Below are 17,123 nucleotides of genomic sequence, written 5' to 3' on the forward strand. Positions count from 1 at the left end.
TGTGAACATACTTAGATTTGCATAATATTAACCTGTCACGTACCTTTATTCATGAATAAAAGTAGAATACGCTGAATACAATGATTTTCGTTAAGCGATTTAAATCCATTGAAGCTTGTCTCACTTAGTATAATATTATGGCCTCGTTTAACTCGTGCAAAACGTGCGCGAACAAAACCGAATGCAATCCAATGAAGTCCATTAGTGCCGGGTCCATGTTGTCGATCCATATTTTAAAACCATTCTTCTAATCGTGACGTACGTTGGAATTTAATGTTAATGCGTACCACTGATAGCATGGCAACTCGTCACGCCTCACATTCATTGAATTAAACAAATAAGAAACTCACTTTTGGCGGTTTACTTAAGCGTTATTTGTTACTTAATGAAAACGTGCACATACGTGACCCGAACTTATGCGGGATTGTTGGATTGCTTTTCGGCCCGGTTTGTTCATTCGGTGGAGAACCGGCCTTGATAGCAGTTGGTCCCGGGTTCGAGTCCCGACTGGCTGCAAACTGTTCAACACCCAGCGTCAATGACAACCAACGTTTGGCCATGATAAGAATATTTCTTCACAGAATCTGTCTGTAGGTACGTCGGGATCAGGTATGCAATCTTCCCTTTGACTCGAATTCGAAAACGAATTCCAATTTGCCAAAGGAGAATGTTAAGATACCGAATAAAAGCGGGATTCATGAAAACAGCGACCCGCATTCGCTTTGGGATTTATGATGCTATTTGGCATTCTTAGCACCGACTCACAGGGGTTAACGAGATATCTGCCATTGTTGCAAAATTGTAGTGAAGTTATTCTCCCAGTCGTAAATTAGTTTATATTTTAAATAATTAAATTACATCAATATTCTGTAAAATTCCATGAACATAAAATTATGATGTTAATGCCATCTGAATGTAGGGAACTTTTCATGTTTATTTGCAATCATATCGAGCACATTAATTACAAGCATCTAGATCAACACAAACTATAGAAATACATATCTTTATCGTTTTATTTACGTGATGACTGGTTTAAGTCGCATTAAGTGAAATGTGTTTTATAAATATGTATGTTAACAACGCATTCTTTCTAGAGATGGAGTTTATTTCGTACATACAAATACTTTATGATATTTTAATGTATGAAATGTAATTCCGCTGTACTTTGATCTTTTTTATTCGCCAACATTCTAAATTCAAAATATGAAACTGATATATGTTCTTTTTAAGACAGTGTCCGGGCAAAGGCTTGTTAATGCAAAGTTTTTTCATAAATCGCGACCACATTGCAGCCTTAGATGATATCACTGCTACCACCCGGTCGGGTTGAACTGCAGTCTCTGGCGCTTCTCAAGCAGCTCCTGCATGTTCCTGATCACTGCCCGGGCGCCTTCCTCGGACTCACGCTTTCTGTCACTCCGGCGCTTGCGCCATCCCGTTGGATTTAACGCAACTGATTGACGGTCTTTGAAACGCTTGACGTCATTGATTACGTCGTGACTATCGCTAAAAACTCCATTAATGTCGTATTCAGGAAACATATGGGTCTGTTCATCGTATGGGTCTGTCGATTCTTCGATTCCTACAGGTGCACTCTTTGTCAATAAACCATTAATGCAGTTTTTCAGTGATGTTCTATATATGTAAATGGTTTCATCACTTAATTTGTTGCGATGGACATCAATTTCGAACGGCACGTTGTTTACACCGATTTTAGAGTTTTGTTCAATGAAGTTCGTTAAACGTTCCAAAATATCATTGTCATACTGATCGTTATTTAAATCATCCGAGTCGAGTGACGCCACACTCTCCTTGATGACGTCACCCAGTGCTTTTGCGTGGCAGACTTTGATGACGTGTCCCATGCTGTGCGTTGCTGCTGCCTCGAGAGGGACGGCCTGTGTTACGGTGACCAAGATGTAGCAATAGCTCAGCCATGTCCAGAGTCTATCCATACCTGAAACAAGAGTATATACCATACAGTTAGTATTGGTGTTGTGTATCCTTTTATGAACTAATATTAACATACAATTGAACAAAAAAAGAAGTGAGCGATCGTTTTTATTATGCGAAGTCTTAAAAGGCAGTTGTAATAGATGCGTTTATATTTCAGCAAACGTTATATATTTTACAATAGATAATTAACATTACTCCATTCTACTGATGAAACAGTCCTAAATTGAGTTTCAGTCGAATTATACCCTTAAAGGGATCTTTTCACGCTTTGGTAAATTGACAAAATTGAAAAAAGTTGTTTCAGATTCGCAAATTTCTCGTTTTAGTTATGATATTTGTAAGGAAACAGTAATACTGAACATTTACCATGGTCAAATATAGCCATTATATGCATCTTTTGACGATATTAAAACCTAAAAATTATAAAGCGTTGCAACGCGAAACGATTGAATAATTTGGAGAGTTCTGTTTTTGTCGTTAAATTTTGTGAAACTACGAAGATTGCTTATATAACGTATAAAATACGTTCAGTATATGTACACGGCGGAATAGCTCAGTAGGTTAAAGCGTTTTTACTTCAGGACTCTGGCAGGACTCCAGGGGTCACTGGTTCGAAACCTGATCCGGGCAATGTTCTTTTCCTTTTTTTAATTTTATTCTTGATTTTTTACTGGAGCTTTTACGATCCAATGTTTACATTATCGATATAAAGCATTTAATGAATAAGTTAAGAAATGCCAAAATCTGTGAAAAGGCCCCTTTAAAATGTTGATGCGTCATCTCGTCTGCTTTGAAATAACAACATGACTTTCTCAACTTAATTAAAACTGTTCAATAGAAATTTCTGTTCGTGCCACTACGTCATGAAACCTAAGTGATCGAAACTGGTGATAATGAGAGGACTCGAAACTATGACATTTCATTGACATTATTAACCCTTGAATAAACACGTCACGCGCACGCAATTAATGTGAGCCGTACATTGAGTGGCGTTCCTAATAAAAATGTGAGCCGTACATTGAGTGGCGTTCCTAATACAAATGTGAGCCGTACATTGAGTGGCGTTCCTAATACAAATGTGAGCCGTACATTGAGTGGCGTTCCTAATACAAATGTGAGCCTTACATTGAGTGGCGTTCCTAATACAAATGTGAGCCGTACATTGAGTGGCGTTCCTAATACAAATGTGAGCCGTATATTGGTTGACAAATATGAGGTAACATATATTTAACCTATGTCCCATCATTCGATAACAAATGGTAAAATGCATGGGGGTAGAACAGTTAGAATTTTACGGTGGCATCGATGGGGCATTTCAGAAAATTAATATTAAGTTCTTGCGCACTAATTAAACATTACGTACATACGTTACTACCAATAAATGCGTGCGTGTTCACCGACACGTGCGCACGTGTTAACCGGTGTAAAACGGGAAAGTTAGTTCCATTTTCTGATTTATTGGTTTTAAGGCAATTTGCTACCAAGTACGCATATTATAGTAAATATGTGCGTACGTGATAGAATGGATTATGAAGTTAAGTCGTTAGGTATATATGTAATTATAAAATGCTTGATTACATGAATTTCCTCAAAAATTTAATGAACTAAACCTGAACGACAGAGTAAAGCATAACATTTAATAAAGAGCCATCTTGTAGAATATGATACTGAATTGAGTATTGCAAGGATGAGTTGAAAATCACACCGGAAATTGAACTTTTATTTCCGTTTAATATCGTGTATTAATATGATGCTGAATTAGCCGGGAAACTGAAGCACTATCACGTAACAGTATAGTGATCAGTGTTACATATTGAGGGAAATGTCGACCATACATGACTGATTAAAGAAAACACTGGAAATCCGCGACAGACAATAAAGAATGCGCTAAAATCCACGATAGAGAAAGGGCTGCGCCTGAAACTATAACAGATCGAGAAAAACGAAGCCATTCACATGTATATAGCGAATGGCGTCGACAATCCACGGTACATATGGCACAGCACCGACGCTCCATTTTTTGGCATGGCTGCGTCAATCCACGGAGTATAGTGGATAGTACCGCCAATCAACAATGCAAAGGGAAAAGATTGCACCGACAAACTATGGCCTATATGGGATAGCACCAACAATCTGTGAAATACTTGTATAGGAAATTACAAGAGTCGCCGTGGTGTAATGGATATGGTGTCCGCCTAGCGACTGGGAGGTCACGGGTTCGGTCCCCACCGTGGGAGCGTGCTTTAGATCTCCCCCAAAGACACCAAGTACTGGTTCTAGGCCCAGGAAACGGACTCGAGAGCGTTTATATAAGCCTTAGGCTTTCGATGCAATCGAGCTAAAATAAATAGGTTTAAACTATAGGGAATTATGCCGAAAATCTACGACATATACGGAATTGCACCGACAATTCTTGACATATACGGAATAGCTCTGATTATCAACTACAAAGAGACAAAAAGGCAGTCAAAGCTGGATTCTGTATCTACAAAACATTTTCATATCTGTTTTCACAATGTTTAATTTTACTTTCTATAAAATTGGAACCATTTTTCAAATGATGGTGGAAAGAATTCCTTAATATACAGCTTCTGAAAAAAAGTTTAAGCGTTTATGTTCAGATATAACGACACTTTGCTAAAGTGATAAATTGCGTTCGCAGAATTTCTTGTATGTTATTTGTCGTCTCCGTGTTGTAATGAATGAAACCAGCCACGGTCACAAATGTAATTTGTCGCCATGTCTGAGACGCACCGACGTGATCAAAACAATTGTCTCGAGCACTATCCAACCACTCATAATCTTTCAGCTCTAAAATACAACGGAAATACAATTAAGTGAATTTAAATGCAAACAATATATCGAAATTGTTTTCCGACCGATAATATACGCAAAAATAATGTTGTGATATGAGAGTATATGCGCGCTATACGTCAATAATCATAAATGTTACCTTGTCACATTATAAAGGAAATATATTTAACATAAACATTGAATACATAAGAATGCGTTTTTATGTAAATTAGTAATCTTACTACAAACTTTGACGCAATATTTTGCCTACAGTTTGTATTATCCGCTTGAAATTCCATGTGCGTGAATCACGGGGTGTATGAGAAACGTTCATATTGCTTCAGATATTCTGCCATGCGCAATTTGAGCTGATCGCTTTCCTGTATGCATGGTGACACATAACAAGAACGAGCGCTCTCTGTATACATACAAATGGCAAAATTAAACAATAATACACCCTCTGTGCATCTTTGAGTCTTTACATGGTGACATAGATCAACAATAAGTTCTCGGTATGTATTTAAGTCTATACATGGTGAAATTGAAGACTTTATTTAGAATGGCAGTAGTTATTGCATGTAGTATGGTCGCGGTAAATGCGTGAAGAAGAGCATCGGTAAATGCATGCAGTAGAGTTGCGGTAAATGCGTGCAGTATAGCAGTCGAAGATACATGCAGTATAGCAGCGGTATATTCTTACAGTTTAGCAGCGGTAGATATTTGCCTTACAGCAGCGGTAGATGCATGATGTAAAGCAGCGGTAGATACTTACAGTATAGCAGCGGTAGATACTTCAGTATAGCAGCGGTAGATATTACAGTATAGTAGAGGTAGATACTTACAGTATAGCAGCGGTAGATATTTGCCTTACAGCAGCGGTAGATGCATGATGTAAAGCAGCGGTAGATACTTACAGTATAGCAGCGGTAGATACTTAAGTATAGCAGCGGTAGATATTACAGTATAGTTGAGGTAGATACTTACAGTATAGCAGCGGTAGATATTTACAGTATAACAGCGGTAGATACTTACAGGTAGCAGCGGTGGATACTTACAGTATAGCAGCGGTAGATACTTACAGTATAGCAGCGGAAGATACTTACAGTATAGCAGCGGTAGATACTTACAGGTAGCAGCGGTGGATACTTACAGTATAGCAGCGGTAGATACTTACAGTATAGCAGAGGAAGATACTTACAGTATAGCAGCAAAAGATACTTTCATTATAGCAGCGGTAGATACTAACAGAATAGCAGCGGTAGATGTTTACAGTATAGCAGAGGTAGATACTTACAGTATAGCAGCGGTAGATACTTACAGTATAGCAGTGGTAGATACTTACAGTATAGCAGCGGTAGATACTTACAGTATAGCAGTGGTAGATACTAACAGTATAGCAGCGGTAGATATTTACAGTATAGCAGCGGTAGATACTTACAGTATAGCAGCGGTAGATACTTACAGCATAGCAGCGGTGGATACTTACAATATAGCAGCGGTAGATACTTACATTATAGCAGCGGTAGATACTTACAGTACAGCAGCGGTAGATACTTACAGTATAGCAGCGGTAGATACTTACAGTACAGCAGCGGTAGATACTTACAGTATAGCAGCGGTAGATACTTACAGTATAGCAGCGGTAGATACTTACAGTATAGCAGCGGTAGATACTTGCAGTATAGCAGCGGTAGATACTTACAGTATAGCAGCGGTGGATACTTGCAGTATAGCAGAACTAGATACTTACAGTATAGCAGCGGTAGATATTTACAGTATAGCAGCGGTAGATACTTACAGTATAGCAGCGGTATATACTTACAGTATAGCAGCGGTAGATACTTACAGTGTAGCAGCGGTAGATACTTACAGATAGCAGAGGTAGATACTTACAGTATAGCAGCGGTAGATACTTACAGTATAGCAGCGTTAGATACTTACAGTATAGCAGAGGTAGATACTTACATAATAGCAGAGGTAGATACTTACATAATAGCAGCGGTAGATACTTACAGTATAGCAGCGGTAGATACTTACAGTACAGCAGCGGTAGATACTTACAGTACAGCAGCGGTAGATACTTACAGTACAGCAGCGGTAGATACTTACAGTATAGCAGAGGTAGATACTTACAGTATAGCAGCGGCAGATACTTACAGTATAGCAGCGGTAGATATTTACAGTATAGTAGCGTTAGATACTTACAGTATAGCAGCGGTAGATACTTACAGTATAGCAGCGGTAGATACTTACAGTATAGCAGCGGTAGATACTTACAGCATAGCAGCGGTAGATATTTACAGTAAAGCAGCGGTAGATACTTACAGTATAGCAGCGGTAGATACTTACAGTATAGCAGCGTTATATACTTACAGTATAGCAGCAGTAGATACTTACAGTATAGCAGCGGTAGATACTAACAAAAAAGAAGAGGTAAATGCGTGCAGTCACAGTACATTATCGTTAAATGCTATGCAGCATAGCAGCGGTAACTGCATGCAGTCACAAGATACCAGCGGCAAATGCATGCAGCATAGCAACGGTAAATGCATGCAGTATAGCATCAATTAATGCGGTTAATGCATGCAGTCGTGAAAGTATAGCATCGGTAAATGCATACAGTCATGAAAGTATAACATGGGTAGATGCATACGGTGATTAAACATGGCAGCGTTATGCAGTCGTGAAAGTATAGCAGAGGTGAATTCAAGCAGTCATGAAATATAAGTAAAGGTATATGCACGAGGTCGTTAAAGTATTGCAGCGCTAAATGCGGTAAATGCTTATAGTCATTAAATTGTACATATATCCCACTTATTTTCTAAACGTGTACCAATAATTAATTATGATCTTAAGAAGCATGTTTTCTACATCGTCAGGCTTGTTATACTAGTATATTGTTAATGGAGATTTACGACGTGATCGGCACGTTTTTATAAACAATATAGCTAGTAGCAAAGAGTGAAATAATTTCGCGGACTAATTTTTGGCGAAATGAGCAATTGTCGACTGTAAAATTAATTGATCACATTACATTCAGTCGAACGGAATGCTTGCGTGAAGGGCTGTAGGTAGGGGTATAGATACTGGTCATGGGAAGTGACAAGTGGCATGGCTCACTGGTCTATGCTCTGAACTTAGCATTTCAACCAAAAACAACAATAAGTTAATTGGTTTCCCAACGTCCATCGAATCATACACATGGACAAGTGAATCGGTAGTTTAATGTTTCTAAGACATCTTTAGATGAGTACCCATTTTCGACAACACTTAAATACGATGGACACACCTTATTGTAAGCTGGATAGTGTCACATCTAGAAACGTTCATTATCGTGGAGCATAATACAGTTTGCTATTCAATGGCCTTCAATGAAGACTGATAAGGTTTTATCGTAAGCACCGTGTGTCATTCAACGCCGTATTGTTGTGATGGCCTAACGCATCCATTATAGATATTATTATCATGGTCAGTCACAGCAAATATCCTTACATAGGCGCGGTATGAGAGTGCTATATATCAACATACACATAGCGGACTTCTTTACTAAAGCCCGCGATAACTCAGAAATCGAAAGCAACTTACATTTTACAGTTAAGTCATCATTTTTATGCGAATACAGGTTTGCACTTCGAATTTATATTAAATACATCATTATAGAACAGGTTTGCACTTTTTACCCACAAAATTTACGTCACAATAAAGCACAGAAAAAATTGCACTTTCAAATCTTATAACAGATGTCAGAATAAAGAACAGATCGGGTCCCACAGTACAGATATACGAAGAAAGCAACGAAATAGTGAGCATTTGTGATAACTGGTACTGGTATGTCGCCTGTTAAAGCAGAGTATGTCACCAGTTAATTGAAGCATAGTATGTCATCTTTTATTTAAATATTATATAAAGCAGAAAATGCCACCTGTTATATAAAGCAGAGCATGTTTACATGTTATATAAAGCAGAGAATATCACCTGTTATATAGAGCAGAGTGTGTCATCTGTTATATAAAGCAGAGTATGTCACCTGTTATATAAAGCAGAGCATGTCACCTGTTATATAAATCAGAGAATGTCATCTGTTGTATAAAGCAGAGTATGTCACCTGTTATATAATGCAGAGCATGTTTACCTGTTATATAAAGCCGAGAATATCACATGTTATATAAAGCAGAGTGTCTCATTTGTTATATAAAGCAGATCATGTCACCTGTTATATGAAGCAGAGAATGTCACCTGTTATATAAAGCAGAGTATGTCACCTGTTGTATAAAGCAGAGTATGTCACCTGTTATAAAAAGCAGAGCATGTCACCTGTTATATAAATCAGAGAATGTTACCTGTTATAAAAAGCAGAGTATGTCACCTCTTATATAAAGCAGAGTGTGTCATCTGTTATATAAAGCAGAGTTTGTAACCTGTTATATAAAGCAGAGCATGTCATCTGTTATATAAAGCAGAGAATGTCACCTGTTATATAAAGCAGAGTATGTCATGTATTATATAAAGCAGAGTATGTCACCTGTTATATAAAGCAGAGCATGTCACCTGTTATATAAATCAGAGAGAATGTTACCTGTTATATAAAGCAGAGTATGCCACCTGTTATATAAAGCAGAGTGTGTCACCTCTTATATAAAGCAGAGTGTGTCACCTGTTATATACAGCAGAGCATGTTTAGCTGTAATATAAAGCAGAGAATATCACCTGTTATATAAAGCAGAGTATGTCATCTGTTATACAAAGCAGAGCATGTCACCTGTTATATAAAGCAGAGTATATCACCTGTTATATAAAGCAGAGTATGTCACCTGTTATATAAAGCAGAGCATGTCACCTGTTATATAAAGCAGAGCATGTCGACTGTTATATAAATCAGAGAATGTCATCTGTTGCATAAAGCAGAGTATGTCACCTCTTATATAAAGCAGAGAATGTCACCTGTTATATAAAGCAGAGCATGTTTACCTGTTATAGAAAGCAGAGAATATCACATGTTATATAAAGCAGAGTATGTCATCTGTTATATAAAGCAGAGCATGTCACCTGTTATATAAAGCAGAGAATGTCACCTGTTATATAAAGCAGAGTATGCCACCTGTTATATAAAGCAGAGTATGTCACCTGTTATATAAAGCTGAGCATGTTACCTGTTATATAAATCAGAGAATGTTACCTGTTATATAAAGCAGAGTATGTCACCTCTTATATAAAAAGCAGAGTGTGTCATCTGTTATATAAAGATAGTATGTCACCTCTTATATAAAGCAGAGTGTGTCATCTGTAGTATAAAGCAGAGCATGTCACCTGTTATATAAAGCAGAGAATGTCACCTGTTATATAAAGCAGAGTATGTCACCTGTAATATAAAGCAGAATATGTCACCTGTTATATAAAGCAGATCATGTCACCTGTTATATATATCAGAGAATGTTACCTGTTATATAAAGCAGAGTATGTCACCTCTTATATAAAGCAGAGTGTGTCACTTGTTATATACAGCAGAGCATGTTTACCTGTTATATAAAGCAGAGAATATCACCTGTTATATAAAGCAGAGTATGTCATCTGTTATATAAAGCAGAGTATGTTACCTGTTATATAAAGCAGAGTATGTCACCTGTGATATAAAGCAGAGCATGTCATATAAAGCAGAGAAAATTACCTGTTATAAAACAGAGTATGTCACCTGTTATATAAATCAGAGTATTTCACCTGTTATATAAAGCAGAGTATGTCACATCTTATATAAAGAAAGAGTATGTTATCAGTTATATAAAGCAGAGTATGTCCGATGTTATATAAAGCAGAGTATGTTATCAGTTATATAAAGCAGAGTATGTCACCTATTTTATAAATCAGAGCATGTCACCTGTTATTTAATGCAGAGCATATCACCTGTTATATAAAGCAGAGTGTGTCATCTGTTATATAAAGCAGAGCATGTCACCTGTTATATAAAGCAGCGAATGTCACCTGTTATATAAAGCAGAGCATGTTTACCTTATATATAAAGCAGAGAATATCACATGTTATATAAAGCAGAGTATGTGACCTGATATATAAAGCAGAGTATGTCGCCTGTTATATAAAGCAGAGCATGTTTACCTGTTATATAAAGCAGAGAATATCACCTGTTATATAAAGCAGAGTTTGTCATCTGTTATATAAAGAAGAGCATGTCACCTGTTATATAAAGCAGAGAATGTCACCTGTTATATAAAGCAGAGTATGTCACCTGTTATATAAAGCAGCGTGTCATCTGTTATATAAAGAAGAGCATGTCACCTGTTATATAAAGCAGAGAATATCACCTGTTATATAAAGCAGAGTGTGTCATCTGTTATATAAAGCAGAGAATATCATCTGTTGCATAAAGCAGAGTATGTCACCTGTTATATAAAGCAGAGCATGTTTACCTGTTATATAAAGCAGAGTGTGTCATCTGTTATATAAAGAAGAGCATGTCACCTGTTATATAAAGCAGAGAATGTCACCTGTAATATAGAGCAGAGTATGTCACCTGTTATATAAAGCAGAGTGTGTCATCTGTTATATAAAGCAGAGAATGTCATCTGTTGCATAAAGCAGAGTATGTCACCTGTTATATAAAGCAGAGTGTGTCATCTATTATATAAAGAAGAGCATGTCACCTGTTATATAAAGCAGAGAATATAACCTGTTATATAAAGCAGAGTGTGTCATCTGTTATATAAAGCAGAGTATGTCACCTGTTATATAAAGCAGAGAATGTTTACCTGTTATATAAAGCAGAGTATGTCACCTGTTATATTAAGCAGAGTGTGTCATCTGTTATATAAAGAAGAGTGTGTCACCTGTTATATAAAGCAGAGAATATCACCTGTTATATAAAGCAGAGTGTGTCATCTGTTATATAAAGCAGAGAATGTCATCTGTTGCATAAAGCAGAGTATGTCACCTGTTATATAAAGCAGAGCATGTTTACCTGTTATATAAAGCAGATAATATCACCTGTTATATAAAGCAGAGTGTGTCATCTGTTATATAAAGAAGAGCATGTCACATGTTATATAAAGCAGAGAATGTCACCTGTGATATAAAGCAGAGCATGTTTACCTGTTATAGAAAGCAGAGAATGTCACCTGTTATATAAAGCAGAGTATGCCACCTGTTATATAAAGCAGAGTATGTCACCTGTTATATTAAGCAGAGCATGTCACCTGTTACATAAATCAGAGAATGTTACCTGTTATATAAAGCAGAGTATGTCACCTCTTATATAAAGCAGAGTGTGTCATCTGTTATATAAAGATAGTATGTCATCTATTATATAAAGCAGAGTATGTCACCTGTTATGTAAAGCAGAGCATGTCACCTGTTATATAAAGCAGAGAATGTAACCTGTTATATAAAACAGAGTATGTCACCTGTTATATAAAGCAGAGTGTGTCATCTGTTATATAAAGCAGAGCATGTCATATGTTATATAAAGCAGAGTATGTCAACTGTTATATAAAGCAGAGTATGTTTTCAGTTATATAAAGCAGAGTATGTCATCTGTTATATAAAGCAGAGCATGTCACCTGTTATATAAAGCAGATAATATCACCTGTTATATAAAGCAGAGTATGTCGACTGTTATATAAAGCAGATAATTTCACCTGTTATATAAATCAGAGTATGTCACCTGTTATATAAGGCAGAGAATGTCACCTGTTATATAAAGCAGAGTATGTCATCTGTTATATAATGCAGACTTTATCATCTGTTATATAATGCATAGTATGTCACCTATTATATAAAGCAGAGCATTTCACCTGTTATATAAAGCAGAGCATGTCACCTGTTATATAAAGCAGAGTGTGTCATCTGTTATATAAAGCAGAGTGTGTCACCTGTTATATTAAGCAGAGTATGTCACCTCTTATATAAAGCAGAGTGTGTCATCTGTTATATAAAGCAATGCATTTCACCTGTTATATAAAGCAGAGAATGTCACCTGTTATATAAAGCAGAGTATGTCACCTGTTATATAAAGCAGAGTATGTCCTTTGTTATATAAAATAGAGCATGTCATCTGTTATATAAAGCAGAGAATGTCACCTGTTATATAAAGCAGAGTATGTCATCTGTTATATAAAGCAGAGAATGTCACCTATTATATAAATCAGAGTTTGCAACCTGTTATATAAAGCAGAATTGTCACCTGTTATATAAAGTAGAGTATGTCACCTGTGATATTAAGCAGAGCATGTCACCTGTTATATAAAGCAGAGTATGCCACCCGTTATATTAAGCAGAGTGTGTCACCTGTTATAAAACAGAGTATTTTACCCGTTATATAAAGCAGAGTATGTCACCTGTTATATAATGCAGAGCATGTATCCTGTTATATAAAGCAGAGTATTTCACCTGTTATAAAACAGAGTATGTCACCTGTTATATAAAGCAGAGTATTTTACCTGTTATATAATGCAGAGCATGTATCCTGTTATATAAAGCAGAGTATTTCACCTGTTATAAAACAGAGTATGTCACCTGTTATATAAAGCAGAGAATTTTTACTAGTTCATAAAACAGAAATTTATGCTGCTAATGGCAATTTGAAATACATCAGAATTACTTAACTTTATAAGCGTGTGTTCTTTTTCAAAAATCCTATTTTTACTGCATTTATGGTTACGGGTATGCTTAGATTCTCGTATACCTGAAAATATACACAAATGGTATCGCCCAAAGTCGCCGTAAACTCCTACAGATGAAGTTGATTTCCTTACTTTTAATATAGCTCTGCAAATTTTTTAATGCTAACGTTCAATATCTTTTGACTTGGAAAACCCTCAAACTATGGACGCATAATAAAGTGTAGAACCTACAAAAGCATAGAACAATTCTCAACACGACATTTGACTGAATGGATTAAAAAAAAAAATTACAAAATATTTAAAGCTTTTAAAGATTTACCAATTATGAACTCATCATTCGTAGCAAAATTTCCAGTATATTTTAAAACACAACCTAGATTATTAAATTGATCAACAATTTGTATTGGTTCATTTGAATACGACCATCGCTCATCCTCACGTAACCAGTTGCACACAGTTACATCTGATTGTTAAATTTTGCGCCATATTTACTTCATGCAAAGTTTGTGAGCTATTCCTTTCTATTATAATGTAATCATATTCATACACAAGGCATACGTAAGATAATTATTTTTGATGTTAGTTTATATTCCATAAATGCTTAATAGCTGACCGCCGCACTGTTAATAAATACATTGTTAATATTTGATGTTTTTCCGTTCCTCATTGTTTGTGTTTACCCATCAATGCCATGTATTATGTTAGAGAGTATGTACAATTTTTAAAACTTTCTTTTCAAATGACCTTTTGATATGTTTATTATTACATGGATTAGACTCACGATGTACTATGTACACGTCGTAATAAAATTTCTGTTCTGTTCTATATTAAATTATATCGTCTCTATGTTACCTGTTATACCAATATTACTGATTAAAACAATTATTAACAAAATTTCGACGTGATGAACGTTTATCAATTATACAATTATATTCAATTAGAACAAACCACGGCAAATGTAAATCATATACGTTTGGTCTTCATTTGTTTGCATTTTATAGAAGAAAATGCGATTTATTTGTCTAAACAACTTGTTCCTAACTGCTATCGTTGCGCACCTTTATCATTATCTTTCAGTTGTCGAATCATGATTTTTGGCTTTAGATAAAATAAATGCTATTTGATTTTAAAAGTGACGTGTACAGTAATTATATAGGGAAAAGTTTAATAGTTGTTGATTATGTGGGGTAACTTTTTCAGGTTTTTTTTCACGAGCTTGTATCGTCTCCATTTAGACATATAATCATAAAATATAATTTTGTACTATCACAGTATTTCTTTGCTACTAATGACGACCAAAAGTTAAAGGTAAGGTGTTGTATTAGCATAGTATAATACATTTAAATATTGCTTATTATGTATACCAAAATTATATCTGATATATACATGCACTAATTATTTAAAAAAAACAAACAACACTATTTAAGTTAACTTCTTTCTGATCATTTACTGTGATGAACAGCAACACTATTTGCATTAAGTCTTTATGTTATATTGAAATATAGATTAGTATGTCCTCTATAGTTTTCAATATTTCATCACTAAGCATTTATAAATACATATCCTAGATTGCTCCTTAAGTTAAATTGTATGCCATTATTTTGAAAAAGTATAAATAAATTATTACCACCCTTAAGAACTTCAAATAAAATTAGTAAAACAAAATATTTTTCGACACAAATGTTATTCTTAGTAGCAACCAAGAATCCTACGTTGTCTTAATAATAGCCATACAATTTTGTAAAACTCAAAACTATTGCGTAAAATAATAATATTTTGAAAGAAAAACAACACGGTTTAATTATGACATGTTTATCGTTAACACGCAATAAACGTTGATGAGCTCGCGACATTTCGCTTGACAGACTTGTATTTATTATTCCACATTTTTCTATTTATTAGTTATGTAATGTAACGTTGTAATAAAATAGTTAATCATAGTTTTATCAAAATATTTACAATGTATTCCGTGTGATATAACCATAACACGTTTTTGTGTCTTGCACATGAGTGACATTACATTTGGATGTTTTTCATAAGAATTTTGTTATTTGCTTTGACTATTAGTTTGGTGAAATAACGTCGTCAATAAAAATGACGTCACAAAGTTTTTTTTCCATATCTCCTAACTATTATTTTGACCCTTAGGTTTCAGTTCGTTGTGTTATTTCAGTCCATTGTAGTTTTAATGTTTGGAAAAAGTAACAACAATGAGGTAAATATCCAAATGGTTAATCTGTACACTGCTATGCCACTGGAAGTCAATTCAATAATTAGGAACTATGAGGCACGAAGATATTCCACAACGCAGCATAGACAACGAACACTGGTTACATTATAATAATAATATAATATATAATATATAATACTAACTTTATTTCACGAAGAGAACACATTAAGAAATAACATTTCTTTTTTACAATGTGGTCTTCAAAAAACATAGTATATGTAAATATCACTCAACTATGTCTAGCATACTGCAGTCGCCTTAAAATAATTACAAAAGCAACAAAACTATAATAATAATAATAATAATAATAATAATAATAATAATAATAATAATAATAATAATAACAATAATAATAATAAATAATAATGATAATAATAATAATAATAATAATAATAATGATGATGATGATGATGATGATGATGATGATGATGATGATGATGATGATGATGATGATGATGATGATATCCATATCTACAGCTGCGATTAATTCTTACAATTCAATTACCAAGCGGCTTCTTTGGTTCTACATTTTAACTCATGCAACTACATCCAGCTACATACGAAAAAGCATAGAAACAATGAAACATATATTTATGTTTATTATTTAAACATTATTACATATCTCAGATCAAATACATTTCTTTTTAAGAGTTTTTAGATTAAATAACGTGTTCTAAATAATGTTGACGATATACAACAAATATTTGAGTCCCAAGTTAGATTTTTTTATGCTTCATTAAGTGCGATAAAGTTCATATCGTTTGATTCATTTGCATACTGCATTTTATACAGTCAATAATTACCTCTGACTCTGTTTCACGCGAGATTATTCTGGCGAGGAAACATAAATGAATGTTATAAGGTGAAATGGATCTTTTTTTAAAATAAACTGTTTAATAAATTTAAGTGTAGACTTGTAATAATTATGCAACATAAAAATAATTTTATAATACATTAGGATATTATGTACTCGTGAACTTTATTATAAAATGCATTTAAATTCTGTTAAAGAGCATACATGATAATATAAACCTGGATTACATGCAATAAGAGCAGTACCTGAATGCCAGTGTCAGAGTGTTCCGCAGTACCGCTGAGTAAGCCACTTGTATTGTCTCTACGCAAAACCTGTTCAATTGATATATAAAGATCCGCCCCGCTGGAAAGTGGCAACAAGCAAGACACTTTACCCACTCGCGGCGCAAGTCGATAACGATTGACGGTGTTCGTTTTCCTCAATGACCGTTCCTGCTAGTAGGAAGACTGGCACGTTGTTCTGTTCACACACGTAACTCACTTACTTGCGGCAGTTCCTCGCAGCCTACTTGTTACATCGCCGTATTATAAAAAGAGCCATCGATGTCTTTTCTTGATCAATGTCGAAATCAGACACAAATCACTGCCTAATTATTTGAACAATACGTCTCATTTAGAGACTCTGTTTACACAAATGTTACAAAAACGGAAAGTCGCTATCGTAAAAGGCTGCGGTCAAATTAGATTTGTCGCTGTTTATT

The 17,123-nt window shown here is 35.0% G+C and overlaps 1 protein-coding gene across 1 annotated transcript; it reads right to left on the reverse strand.

Annotated features, from left to right (window-relative positions):
* Window positions 1–934: 934 nt before the first annotated feature.
* On the reverse strand, window positions 935–16,904 carry LOC127836625 (uncharacterized). The gene is made up of 2 exons (XM_052363299.1): window positions 16,666–16,904; window positions 935–1,957 (listed from the first exon to the last, which is right to left on the reverse strand). The coding sequence occupies exon 2, from the start codon at window positions 1,953–1,955 to the stop codon at window positions 1,311–1,313; it is 645 nt and encodes a 214-aa protein (XP_052219259.1). The 5' UTR covers window positions 1,956–1,957; window positions 16,666–16,904; the 3' UTR covers window positions 935–1,310.
* Between the last annotated feature and the right edge of the window lie 219 nt (window positions 16,905–17,123).

Source organism: Dreissena polymorpha, chromosome 6 (assembly GCF_020536995.1).
Source record: "Dreissena polymorpha isolate Duluth1 chromosome 6, UMN_Dpol_1.0, whole genome shotgun sequence".
Taxonomy (NCBI): domain Eukaryota; kingdom Metazoa; phylum Mollusca; class Bivalvia; order Myida; family Dreissenidae; genus Dreissena; species Dreissena polymorpha.

What these genes read in the sequence shown, in the direction of transcription:
- LOC127836625 (XM_052363299.1), bottom strand. Translation starts at nt 1,955, where the DNA reads ATGGATAGACTCTGGACATGGCTGAGCTATTGCTACATCTTGGTCACC.